The 13,502-nt window shown below is 41.3% G+C and overlaps 1 protein-coding gene across 1 annotated transcript; it reads left to right on the top strand.

The window, feature by feature from the left end:
• The first annotated feature begins 4,813 nt into the window (after window positions 1-4,813).
• On the top strand, window positions 4,814-10,469 carry KRT24 (keratin 24). Its single transcript, XM_003278274.2, has 8 exons — window positions 4,814-5,454; window positions 6,597-6,679; window positions 7,185-7,341; window positions 8,094-8,255; window positions 8,354-8,479; window positions 8,816-9,033; window positions 9,825-9,937; window positions 10,135-10,469. The coding sequence occupies exons 1-8, from the start codon at window positions 4,867-4,869 to the stop codon at window positions 10,236-10,238; spliced, it is 1,551 nt and encodes a 516-aa protein (XP_003278322.1). The 5' UTR covers window positions 4,814-4,866; the 3' UTR covers window positions 10,239-10,469.
• Window positions 10,470-13,502: the final 3,033 nt, after the last annotated feature.

Consider the following 13,502-nt stretch of genomic DNA (forward strand, 5'->3'; position numbering starts at 1 on the left):
AGGCCCAGTATATCGACTTGGCATTGGCAAGAGGCACGGGGGCTGGGCCCTACTGTTCAGGTTATGATCTGGGTTGTTCATGCTTTTGGATTCTCTGAAGAGAAGACTACTGTCTGTCTGGTATGAAGAAAGGCACAAAAGGACTTTTTAAGCAGAACTAATCCTTGAAAACTGTGCTTACTTCAAACTGTCTTGACTGTGGACCCTGGAGGACAAAGCATTCCAATCACCGCAAAATCACTCACCCATTCTCTTAACTCTCCATAAACTCATTGAACGATCTTCAGGAAACATAGAGAATTGAGTTATTTAAAGAGATTTGAAAGCACTCACATACAAGAACAAAGCCAGGTGATTTTTCTTCCAGAACAAAATTTGGCAAAATGGCATGACCAAGCAGATGTTTCCTGGTGGAGAAAAGGAAGCCTTCAAATAGACACACTTAAGTGAAACCAGGAAGAGAAAGAATGGATGACGGTGATGGGGAAGGAGAGAAAGTGGTGAAGGAAGAGAAACAGCCACAGAATTGGTGGATTTCTGGGGTGTGACAACGGCACACCCAATCCATTGACGGGTGGTGCCAGATCTACCGGAGTGGGCTCTTAGTCATGTTATTATTGCAAAACCTTTTTTCTCTTCCAAGTAGTTGAGCCTGGCGGGGCCTAGAGTAGCCACCAGCAGGAAGCTGGCCCAAACAATGATTCCCTACAGCAAGGTCCCCGGTTGACTCTTGCCTGACCTTTCTGCCCTCTTCCCAAACAACATTTCCTCTTACTGCCAAGCCCTGCTCTCCACCACCACACACTGAGAATCACTAACCCTGAAGTGGAGCATAAAGATTCAGAAAACAAAACGCAACACATAGTAAAGAACAAAAGTAATCAGTGATCCAAGTTGTTTATGAAGAAAATCAGGCCATGTTAGTTTTTATTAATTCAAGGAATATTTATTGTCTGTCTGCTGCCTGTCATTGCAAAGGCATTGCAAAGAGACTGTTCACGCATCAAATCTATACTTTCCAACGTGTCCAAAAGAAAGAATATTGGTATGTTAAAGAGATATCTGCTCTCCCATGTTTATTACAGCACTATTGACAATAGCCAAGATTTAGAAGCAACCTAAGCATCCATCAACAGTCGAATGGATAAAGAAAAAGTGGCACAGGCCAGGCGCTGTAGCTCACCCCTGTAATCCCAGCACTTTGCGAGGCCAAGGAGGGCAGATCACGGGGTCAGGAGTTCAAGATCAGCCTGGCCAACATGGTGAAACCCCGTCTCTACTAAAAATATAAAAATTAGCTGGGCGTGGCAGTGGGTGCCTGTAATCCCAGCTACTCGGGAGGCTGAGGCAGGAGAATCGCTTGAACACAGGAGGTGGAGGTTGCAGTGAGCCGAGATCGTGCCATTGCACTCAAGTCTGGGCAACAAGAGTGAAACTTGTCTTAAAAAAAAAAAGGTGGCACATTTACACAATGGAGTACTATTCAGGCATGAAAAGGATGAAATCCCATCATCTGCAACAACGTGGATGAAACTGGAGGTCATTATGTTAAGTGAAATAAGCCAAGCACAGAAAGACAAACTTGGTGTATTCTCACTTACTTGTGGGAGCTAAAAATTCAAACAATTGAACTCATGAAGATAGAGAGTAGAATGATGGTTATCGGAGGCTGGGAAGGGAAATAGGGGAGAAGGGGAAAAGTGAGGATGCTTGATGGATACAAAAAATAGTCAGAAAAAATGAATAAGACCTAGTATTTCATAGTGTAACAGAGTGACTATAGTCAATAATAATTTAATTGTATAATTTATAATAACTAAAAAATAGTATAATTGGAATGTTTGTAACACAAAGGGTAAGTGCTCGAGGTGATGGGTACCCCATTTACCCTGATGGGATACATACACCTATATCAAAATATCTCATGTACCCCATAAATCTATATACCTACTATGCACCCACAAAAGTTAAAAGTTAAATTTTTTTAAATGTATATTTTCCCTTCTTTTTTACTGTCTGCTACAGAAAGTTTTGTCAACATTCAACAAATACTCTAAACCCAGCAACTTCCCTTAACTACTCCGATCTGATGCTTCTATTTGAAAAACACACAACAGAATATTTTCTCGAATGAACAGAAGATAGAATCCCCAAGCTCTATTCTCAATTCTGTAAAGATTCATCAGGAGCCATATGCCATGCATTTCAGTATTTGGTTTTCCTACTAGTCTAAAAACCTGCAATATATTAATCTGAAAAATATTTAAATACTAGTAATCTATCCCACACACAAAAAAAAGAATATTGATGGTTACTATCTGCAAATCATTCTGCACTTATTATTAAAATCATATTCTATAAGGAAATATAGCTTTTATATGATTCTTTACAGGTAAAAATAAACTTCAAATCACAAACTATTCAAAATCTGAACTGGGAGCCCAGACACCTAAGATTCAGTCTGTCTCTCTCTCTTTTTTTTTTTTTTTTTTTTGAGATGGAGTCTCGCGCTCTCGCCCAAGCTGGAGTGCAGTGGCAAAATCTCTGCTCACTGCAAGCTCCACCCACCGGGTTCAAGCAATTCTCCTGCCTCAGCCTCCCAAGAAGCTGGGATTTAAACGTGCTTTCAGCCAAATGCAAGTCTTTATGAAAATTGAAAGATTACATTTCATAGTTTTAAAAGGGAGAAACACTCTGTGACTGTTCCTCCCACTGCCAGCATTTGCATACCATTTAATCATTAGGGTTTAGTTTTCTTTGGTTTCATAGCTTTAGGGATGGGAGAGGCAGGATGACCAACACATTATGTGTGGTGCATTTTTTAGCTACTTTAGAAGGGCGTTATAAAAATTACTCCCAGCTTAACAATTTAAAAGTTTGTACACTATGTACCCCTTGGAGACATGTCACCCTAAATATGAAGAAGAGTAACATCATACTCCTGTGAAAACAGTACAGGTAGAGCATAAAAGCCACATAAGAGCTACATAGTAAAGGGAATGATCACCTATTTAATCATGTGTCCCAATCAAATGCAATTTAAGGAAAAATTAAAAGCAGAACATTGTTTAACAAATGATTGAATGTAAAGATTAAGGTATGCACATAGTTTAACAGAGACTGGCAAAAGAAGGAAGAAATTCTTAAATAAACAAAAGTCAGCTACTTTAAAGCTAAAGAGGATACAAACTATTTCTGGAAGCATCTGTTTTTTAAGACTTTTTAAAAATTGTGGTAAAATACATATAACATAAACTTATCATCTTAATCATTTATAAGTTTACAGTTCAGTAGTCTTTAGTGCACTGACACTGTTGTGCAACCAATCTCCCAAACTCTTTTCTTTTTTTTTTTTTTTTTTTTGAGACGAGTCTCACTCTGTCTCTGAGGCTGGAGTCCAGTGGCGTGATCTTGGCTTACTGCAGCCTCTGCCTCCCGGGTTCAAGCAATTCTCCTGCCTCAGCCTCCCGAGTAGCTGGGACTACAGGCACGTGACACCACACCAGTCTAATTTTTTGTATTTTTAGCAGAGACGGGATTTCACCGTCTTGGTCAGGCTGGTCTCAAACTCCCAACCTCAGGTGATCCACCTGCCTCGGCCTCCCAAAGAGGTGGGATTACAGGCGTGAGCCACCACGCCTGGCCCCAAACTCTTTTCATATTCCAAAACTAAAATTCTATGCCCAGTAAGCAACAACTGTCTATCCCCAACCCTTCAGCCACTGGCAACTACCATTCTACTTTCTGTCTCTATGAATTTGATTACTCTAGGCACCTCATAGTACTGGAATTTACAGTATCTATCTTTCAAAAAGACACTATTAAACCGGTGAAGTGACTAGAAGACATGAATGGAAACAGCCTAAAATACAAAGGGACAAAAAACCATGAAGCACAAAGGGGACTCAGGAGGGTTCAGAATCTATAAAATAACTCCAATTGTAACACTAGTTATCAGAAGTAGATACAAATCCTCCTTTATCTTTAAAACGAAGGCAGGAGATACCTGCATCATCTATTCATTTCTTGAAATTTGACTCAAAAAGGAAGTTGCTCTCTTTATATCAGACTAGAATTCAACCAGAAAGAAAAGCATATTAAAACGATCTGCCTAAAAGCTTTTCAGTCTTTCTTAGACATTAGCTACTTGAATAAACATGTTGCTGAGATCTATTAATACTTACCTAGAAAACTATTATTTATGTTTTTCTTATGAACGATAAAAACATAATTTTTACAAATTATATGCTTTTTTGTATGTTATACAAAATATTAAAAAAAGAAAGCAATAACTTAAAATCACAAACTTCAACAACCTTAAAAAAATGCTGATTGAAATAATCAGAGGTGGATGCTTAATGAAATCTGAAATTATTGCTGATGTGAAAGCTAATTTCAAATTTTGAGAACAATATGAATAAAAAAGTTACATGATTGATGGAAAATTTTTATTCTCATCATATTAAGTATTTTAATTACATTTGTTAACCTGGAGATATTCTCTGCAAATGTGAAATCATGAAGCAAATTTAATAGAACTACACTTCCAGAGAAAAGTTACCAGTCATCAAAACCTCCAAAAGATTAAAACTGTAATTCTGAAAATTTTTTTGTTTTGCTCCACCTTATTCTTTTTTTTATTGATATAGTAAATGCCCCAGGGCTCTGACCTAGCTTCAGAGAAGTGTTCAAGAAAAAGAAATTATCCAATTACTGATTACCAAAACTGTAGCAGAGATTAAGAAGTGACAGAGAAAAGGAACACCCTCAAAGTGTGTATATAAAAGCCAAAAAGGCAGCCTTGAATACACTCTTGGTCATCACCTCTCTTATTTGCCTGGACAAGCTCACGTTTGCAGGAGCACCATGTCTTGCTCATCTCGTGTCTCCTCCTCCAGGGCTGGAGGCAGCAGCTCAGCCAGGGTGTCTGCTGGTGGAAGCAGCTTCAGCAGTGGAAGCAGATGTGGTGTTGGGGGCAGCTCGGCCCAGGGCTTCCGAGGAGGAGCCATGGGGTCTAGCGGTGCTTTTGGGGGCGGCTTTGAAGGGGGCTTTGGAGGAGGCTTTGGTTTCGGGGGAGCTTCAGGTTCTGGGGCAGGATTTGGTGGGGGTTCTAGCCTTGGAGGGGTCTCTGGATTTGGCAGGGGTTCTGGATTCTGTGGGAGTTCTGGATTCAGCAGTGGTGCTAGTGGAGGCTTCTACAGCTATGGTGGTGGTATGGGAGGTGGTGTTGGCGATGGGGGGCTTTTCTCTGGAGGGGAAAAGCAAACCATGCAGAACCTCAATGACCGCTTGGCCAATTACCTAGACAAGGTCAGAGCCCTGGAGAAGGCTAACACTGATCTGGAGAACAAAATCAAGGAGTGGTATGACAAATATGGGCCTGGGTCTGGAGACGGTGGATCCGGAAGAGATTATAGCAAATACTATTCAATAATTGAAGATCTCAGAAACCAGGTGAGACTATCTGTGCCTAAGTTTCTATTATTTGTGGATCTTTCACTTCTTTTCAGATCATGTACTATAATGAAAATTTTAAGAAATTATTTGAAAACATTTTTGCTTGTTACATAGGCAAAGTGGAACCTGATGTGTCTTAATTATTATAGTGCTTTATGTGACATCCAATCACATTAATTTTCTGTTTCCATCTCAGTTTCAGTATTTCTACATAAGAGTAAAACTTATACAATACCAGGCAGCTAATTATCATTTATATATAAGAATGATGGCAGTGAGTCAACATTAGTTTAATCTTAATTATTTATGATGAATTCTGACAGACTGACACATTTTATTGTCTTACAAGATTTAAATATTCTTTAGGATTATTTTTCTTCCTAGAAAATCTGGTGCAAACATTACATAAGAATGTAGTAGAATCTAAAATGTTTAGCCACTTTTGTATGGGAAGTATATTTTTAAAGACTTTTTTGGAAGTGAAATACAATTTGTGCACTATTTTCTGAAAAGCTCATGAGATAATGATCTAACAAAGTAGCAGAAATATGCAGAGGGCTATGTCCTATGAAACAGGATCCTGTGCCTAGTCCAATAAATGTGCAAACCGTTATCTTTTTGCAGAAAGATGTAGTCCTAAATATACCAGCCCCAGATAAACAGGTGTCATTACTAAGTTTGCAAAGCAAGTCACCTTTAAAAGCTAATAGCACAGGCCAGGCACGGTGGCTCACATCTGTAATCCCAGCACTTTGGGAGGCTGAGGCGGGCAAAAATCACTTGAGGTCAGGAATTTGAGATTAGCCTGGCCAACATGGTGAAACCCCGTGTCTACTAAAAACACACACACAAAAATTAGCCAGGCACAGTGGCACGCGCCTGTAATCTCAGCTACTCAGGAGGCTGAGGCACAAGAATCGCTTGAACATGGGAGGCGGAGGGTGCAGTGAGCCGAGATCTCGCCACTGCACTCCAGCCTGGGCGACAGAGCGAGACTCTGTCTCTACCCACACACACACACACACACACACACACACACACAGAGCTAATAACACAGGCAACATCTACCCTTACAGGTAGGCATGCAGACACAAGGTAAAAATCATTCGTGATTCACTCACTATTAACATCTTTTTTAGATCATTGCTGCCACTGTTGAAAATGCTGGGATCATTTTGCAGATTGACAATGCCAGATTGGCTGCTGATGACTTCAGACTGAAGTAAGAAACATAAAGACTTGAAAACAAGTGTTATGGGAAAAAAATAAATTGTATTCCATTTTATATATATATATATACACTAGAGGATCATGACCTAAATTGACAAACATCCCAAGGGTAAACTTTAGACCATCAGACAAATCTCCACTGATGCTGGGGCAGGTAGATCTCTCTGCTGAGCACCTAAGCCAGTAGCCACACACAAGCTGCTTCTCTGCTCTTTTCATCAGCCTACAACAGCTACAAAAGAAAAAAGAAAGAAAAAAGAAAGAGGCAAATTTAGAATGAGAATTTTATTATTAAAAATGTTAGACATGATTAGAATTAACATTACACTAGTATTTTTCTTTGTAAGGGAAAATTTCCCAAGAGAAAACTTGATAACCTTTATTTATTAAAATGCCCACAGGTGAGAACTTTTTCAATAGGTAAGAATGGAAGGTACCCTTTGAAACACGGCCAGGTGAGCTCACAGTGTTTTTTGCCTTACTGCTGCCCCTTCCAGGTATGAGAACGAGCTGTGTCTCCAGCAGAGTGTGGAGGCTGACATCAATGGCCTGCGGAAAGTCCTGGATGACCTGACTATGACCCGCTCTGACCTGGAGATGCAGATCGAGAGTTTCACCGAGGAGCTAACCTACCTGAAGAAGAACCACGAGGAGGTAGGAACATGTTCTACATAAATGAATAACTCTAGCTAACATATTTCTCCCCACATGCATTCTATACAAATAAAATTGGCTGGGCACAGTGGCTCATGCCTGTAGTCTCAGCTACTCCGGAGGCCGAGGCAGGGGGATCCCTTGAGCCCAGGAGTTGGAGGCCACAGTGAGCTATGATCATGCCACTGGATTCCAGCCTGAGCAACAGAGAGACGCTGTGTCTCTAAAAAAGTAAAATAGGCCAGGCATGGTGGCTCATGCCTATAATCTCAGCACTTTGGGAGGCCAAGGGAGGCAGATCACGAGGTCAGGAGTTTGAGACCAGCCTGACCAACATGGTGAAATCCCCTCCCTACTAAAAATACAAAAATTAATGGGGCGTGATGGCGCACGCCTGTTGCGCCTGTAATCCCAGCTACTCAGGAGGCTGAGGCAGGAGAATCGCTTGAACTGGGGAGGCGGAGGTTGCAGTGAGCCAAGATCAAGCCACTGCACTCCAGCCTGGGCGACAGAGTGAGACTCCATCTCAAAAAAAAAAAAAAAAAAGGTAAAATAAACTCAATTTTATCTAAGTGAATTTCCCACATACTATGACCAGGAAACAAAAGTAATCATGAGTAAATTATACCTAGATTTGATTTTTTTTTTTTTCCTTTCAGTGTCCTACTTTCAAATTGTTGTTGTCTAGGCACATTTTCGGAAGTCATCGCTTTTCTGTTTGCATCACGATAGTCTTTTTTCCTTCATGCTAGGAAATGAAGGATATGCAAGGAAGCTCTGGAGGGGAGGTGACCGTAGAAATGAATGCTGCCCCAGGGACCGACCTGACCAAATTACTGAATGACATGAGGGCGCAGTACGAGGAGCTGGCTGAGCAAAACCGCCGAGAGGCTGAAGAGCAGTTCAACAAGCAGGTAGATCCTCTCTGCTAAGCACCTAAGCCAGTAGCCACACACAAGCCGCTTCTGCTCCTTTCATCAGCCTACAACAGCTGCATTATGTTTGTACTTAGAGTGCATCACTACAAGCACAAATCTCCACTGATGCTGGGGCAGCCACTTATGCCAAGAATGAGATAACAGAACTGAAACGTACCCTGCAAGCCCTGGAAATTGAGCTTCAGTCCCAACTGGCCATGGTATGTGCAAATAGCTTTTCACATTTTCCAACAGGGAGTTAAGCAAATGCAGTTTTCTTTCTTTGCCAAGAGGTTCACTAGGCACATAAAAAAGGCAGTGTTGAGGAGAACTGCATTATGATTATAGAAAGCATTAAAAGTTAAAGATAATGTACTCTATTTTGCATAAAAGATTTAGTTTAAAAAGAAGTGCCAACCAAAATTAAAGAAGCAATGATATAACAATATAGGTTATATGGCGAAGGTGCACTTCTGGTGCCACATAAAATTGCATTTTTAAAAAATCATCCAATGATTTATTTTCATCATGAATTTTTTATTTGCTTTTTCTCTTAGAAAAGCTCCCTGGAGGGAACCCTGGCTGACACAGAAGCTGGCTACGTGGCTCAGCTGTCAGAAATTCAAACACAGATCAGTGCCCTGGAGGAGGAGATCTGCCAGATCCGGGGTGAGACTAAATGCCAGAACGCAGAGTACGAGCAACTGCTGGACATCAAGACACGCCTGGAGGTGGAGATCGAGACCTACCGCCGCCTGCTCGATGGAGAGAGAGGGTAAACCAAAGTTATGAACAAACTAAAATGCATACCTTAGCGAATTTATTTTATAAAACCAAAATGGGACTCAGGGGTTAGACTTGTATATAGAGAGAGTAATAAAGTAACCGACACAGGCTGGATGCAGTGGCTCAGGCCTGTAATCCCAGCACTTTGGGAGGCTGAGGTGGTAGAATCACGTGAGCCCAGGAGTTCAAGATCAGCTTGGGCAACACAGCAAAACCCCTTCTCTTCAAAAAATAATTTTTAAAAAATTAGCTGGAGGCTGGACTCAGTGTCTCATGCCTGTAATCCCAGCACTTTGGGAGGCCAAGGCAGGCAGATCACGTGAGGTCAGGAGTTCGAGACCAGCCTGGCCAACATGGTGAAATCCTGTCTCTAATAAAAATACAAAAATTAGCCAGGCGTGGTGGCACACACCTGTAGTCCCAGCTACTCAGGGGACTGAGGCGGGAGGATCACTTGAGCCCAGGAGGTTGAGGCTGCAGTGAGCTGTAATCATGCCAGCCTGGGTGACAGAGGGAGACCTTGTCTCAAAAAAAAAAAAAAAAAAAAAAAATTTTAGCTGGGCATGGTGGCGCACACCTATAATCCCAGATACTGGGGAGGCTGAGACAGGAGGATCACTTGAGCCCAGGAGTGCAAGGCTGAACAAAAAAGCAACAGACACAATCCAATTAAGACACATAAACACATCCAAAGCTTCATCATGAAGAATCCCCGGCGCAGAGGGTTTCTCCTGCCTTTGCAAACTGCAAAGGAAAACATAATTCTTTTTTTTTCTCCAGTGGTTCTAGTTTTGCAGAATTTGGTGGTAGAAACTCAGGATCCACAAACATGGGATCCAGGGATCTGGTATCTGGTGACTCAAGATCTGGAAGCTGTTCTGGTCAAGGACGAGGTAAACTTTTTTTAATGTTGATAATAGTTCTGTAATTTAAAAGTAAAGGCATACTTTGCTTGTCATACTAAAAGCGTCTGCTATTGTTTACATAATCTTACCCAGAGAGAACACGTTGAATGCATGTGATTGAATTTCTCTTGCTCTGTGTTTCTGTGATAGTTTCCAGACTGACATTGCAATCCCATGATTTTCAGATTCAAGCAAGACTAGAGTGACTAAGACCATCGTAGAGGAGTTGGTGGATGGCAAGGTTGTCTCATCTCAAGTCAGCAGTATTTCTGAGGTGAAAGTTAAATAAGGAACTTCCAGATCAACAAGGGTGTCTTTCAAAGAAAAAAAAATCAAGAAGGACACAAGTGAAGAAATGGCATCTTTCTGGATAATTTCAGGAAAAGCTTCAGTCCAGAAATGGATGACTAGCCAATTTTTCTGCATCTTATTTCCTCATTAGAATGCTCTTGAAATAGCTGAATTAACAACTTTGCTCTAATTGTTTCTATGCTTCAATAAATTTACTTTTGCAAGTTAATTATTACTAATTTTTTTAAAAAGTATTTTATCTAGGAAGGAAGCTATCAATTATGATCTAGCTGCATGACTATATTACTAACGTCAGTTCATTGTTTATATCTTATGGTTGTAACCGAGCGAGTTATAGAGAAACGCCACACTCTGAGACTAATTCAGGAGTCCTTTTATTGCCAGCGAACGAGACGGCTAGAGCTCAAAATTCTCTCAGCCCTGAAGAAAGGGCTAGATTTCTTTTTATACTGTGGTCTAAATAGGGGAGGGGGAGTTTAGCTGAAGCAATTTTTACAGAAGCAGAACAGGCAAACCAATTAAAAAATATTAATTGGTTACAGAAACAGTTACAGAAAAGTAAACAGTTCCAGGTGCAGGGGCTCAAACTATCACAAAGAGATAATGCAGGGGCTTTGGGTGCCATCCCCCAAGCGCATCCCCAGGAACTGCTGATTTAGCTTGCCTGGATATCTTATCAGTAAGTGCATTCCTGGATGTGCTCAGAGTCAGCTTGCACCACTTAGGCCGTTAAGGGAGGGGGGCTGCAAGTGAAGAAACAAAAATGGAGTCTGTCTGGCTCTCTCAGCTAAGAGAGACAATCAGGTTAAAACAAGGTAGGGTATCACATTACCTTATTTATACAATTCAGATTATAGCCATTTTTTTAACGTGGGCATTTTTAATGGCATCGCACAAGAACTCAGTGGCACGATAGCTGAAATTAGACTACAGTGTCAACAGCTTAGCCCACAAAGAAGGATACGATTATTTTAATAATCAACGTATAACTAATGTCTAGTTTATATATGTCCATCACTGAACTCGATATTTTATAAGATGAAAAAGGAACTCAAAATCTCCCTCCTACTTCAAAAAGCTCACATTTGGGTAGCGAAGAAAAGCTAAAACACAAAGAAGACAGCAAGCAATAAAAAGCTGTTAATAGTAAAGACTTCATTTCACAATCTGCATCAGAAGTGACATAGGAATCAGACATGTGTGTTTACAGGACATTTAGGACAGGGGCCAAATAAAGAGTCTTGGGAAATAAGATTGGCTGTGTGATATGTGATATGGCATCCGATTTCCTGAAACCTTGAAAGCCCCAAAGAGAAGAGATCCTCAGGCACTTGTTCCCCTGCCAAGTCTAGCCACATCTTTAGCCAAAACCTGCCACTTCACCAAGCTGGTGTTTCTTTTCCCCATTCTCCACTGCTGAGATCTTTCACCCTGTTGGTGGTCATAGCCCTATTCTTTCATTTCTACAGTATCCCTGAGGCCACATGGCTTTGTCTTGTCTTGTTTGGGATGACGAAACCTGTTAAGATTGGGTAGGAAGTGGTACAGGCCCCAGGAAGAACCAGGCATAGCACCAGCCCAGGCTGGCTAAGGGCTTTCTCAATCAAGGAATTTAATATGCCCATATCACAAATTAGAGGATCAACTCTACAAGCCAGTCCTCAAGGAAAGAACATGGGACATGGCATAAAAAGCCAAATGTAAAGTTATAGAAGGACAAACCTGAACATGTATCTTCCAATATAAAACCAATTAAGAATTGTGTGAGCATATCAAGCCTATCATCAAAACATGTAGTTTTTCATCTTCCCGGCACACTGAATAAAACTTAAAATGAACCCCTGGGTACATTATGACTTCTGCTTAAACAGCTAACCAGAGAATAAGGTTAATAGCTAACCACAGAAAAACTTTAAACCACTACTCAAAGAAAAAGAGCAATGTTACGTTGCTTAAGTCAAAGCTGTTTTCCACCATCAAATCATTACAATAAATAAAACCCTGAATGCTTCTTCTCCGCTGAAATACTAAAAGTATGAGCCAGCTTATCCAACCTGGATTCACAGCTCAACGGCAGAAAGGGAAATCTGCCATAAGCAGCCTGCAGAACCTAAGCCATCCCGGCCACATCAGCGAAGCCTCTCTCTGTGGGTCTTCTCAAGTCTAACCTTCTAGCTGTGGATTTTGGCCACCCGAGACCTATGTTCATGGCTAGTATTATTTTCATGTCAAGGCAAAAGTATGAGGCTACTCTGAAAATCATCTCGAGGTGAAAACCCTCATCTGTTCTTCCTTGTCATGCATTAAGATGCTGCGTTTGTACTGAATGATTGTTTACAAATATAGAAAAGGCCCAATCATAGACACCAGAACACTGAGACACAATAGAATGTGTTGTTAAGGTCATGTTCAATTTTGAAAACTGAAACTATTGAATCATTTTGGATCATAAAACTTATTTAGAGTGCTGAATAAAAGCTAAGGACATGGTGTTCGTACATTATTACTTGCCTTAAAATTATTTTAAAACTCTACAATAGGAATATGTTTATGGTGAGACTCTAAAGTTCAGCTCTCCAGGCAGTTTTTTTGTTTTGTTTTATTACAGGTTCTCGCTCTGTTGCCCAGGCTGGAGTGTAGTGGTGCCATCTCGGTTCACCTCCAGCCTCAACCTCCTGGGCTCAAGCAATCCTCCCACCTCAGCCTCCTGAGTAGCTGCAGGCAACCATGCCCAGCTAATTTTGTTTATTTTTTGTAGAGATGGAGTTTCACTATATTGCCCAGGCTGGTCTCAAACTCCCGGGCTCAAGCGATCCACCCACCTCGGCCTTCCAATGTGCTGGAGTTACAGGCATGAGCGACTGCACCCAGCCTCAACTTTTGAATGACAGGAACATGTTTCTTTTTTCTGAGAGTGCATTTACTGTAAGAAAGGAGAGCTCGTGCCCACATGCACATGGTCTTTCTTCTTTTTTTTGAGACAGAGTCTCTGTCTTGTCGCCCAGGCTGGAGTCCAGTGGCGCAATCTCACCTCCACCTGCCAGGTTCAAGCGATTCTCCTGCCTCAGCCTCCTGGGTAGCTGGGATTACAGGCACGCACCACCACACCCAGCTAATTTTTGTATTTTTAGTAGAGACGGGGTTTCACCATGTTGGCCAGGTTGGTCTTGAACTCCTGACCTTGGGATCCGCCCACCTCGGCCTCCCAAAGTGCTCGGATTACAGGCGTGAGCCACTGTGC

This window comes from Nomascus leucogenys, unplaced genomic scaffold (assembly GCF_006542625.1).
Source record: "Nomascus leucogenys isolate Asia unplaced genomic scaffold, Asia_NLE_v1 Super-Scaffold_285, whole genome shotgun sequence".
Taxonomy (NCBI): Eukaryota; Metazoa; Chordata; class Mammalia; order Primates; family Hylobatidae; genus Nomascus; species Nomascus leucogenys.

Coding starts and splice junctions, on each gene's coding strand:
- KRT24 (XM_003278274.2), top strand. CDS start 4,867: ATGTCTTGCTCATCTCGTGTCTCCTCCTCCAGGGCTGGAGGCAGCAGC. Junction 6,680..7,184: donor GCTGATGACTTCAGACTGAA/GTAAGAAACATA, acceptor TGCCCCTTCCAG/GTATGAGAACGAGCTGTGTC. Junction 7,342..8,093: donor TGAAGAAGAACCACGAGGAG/GTAGGAACATGT, acceptor CCTTCATGCTAG/GAAATGAAGGATATGCAAGG.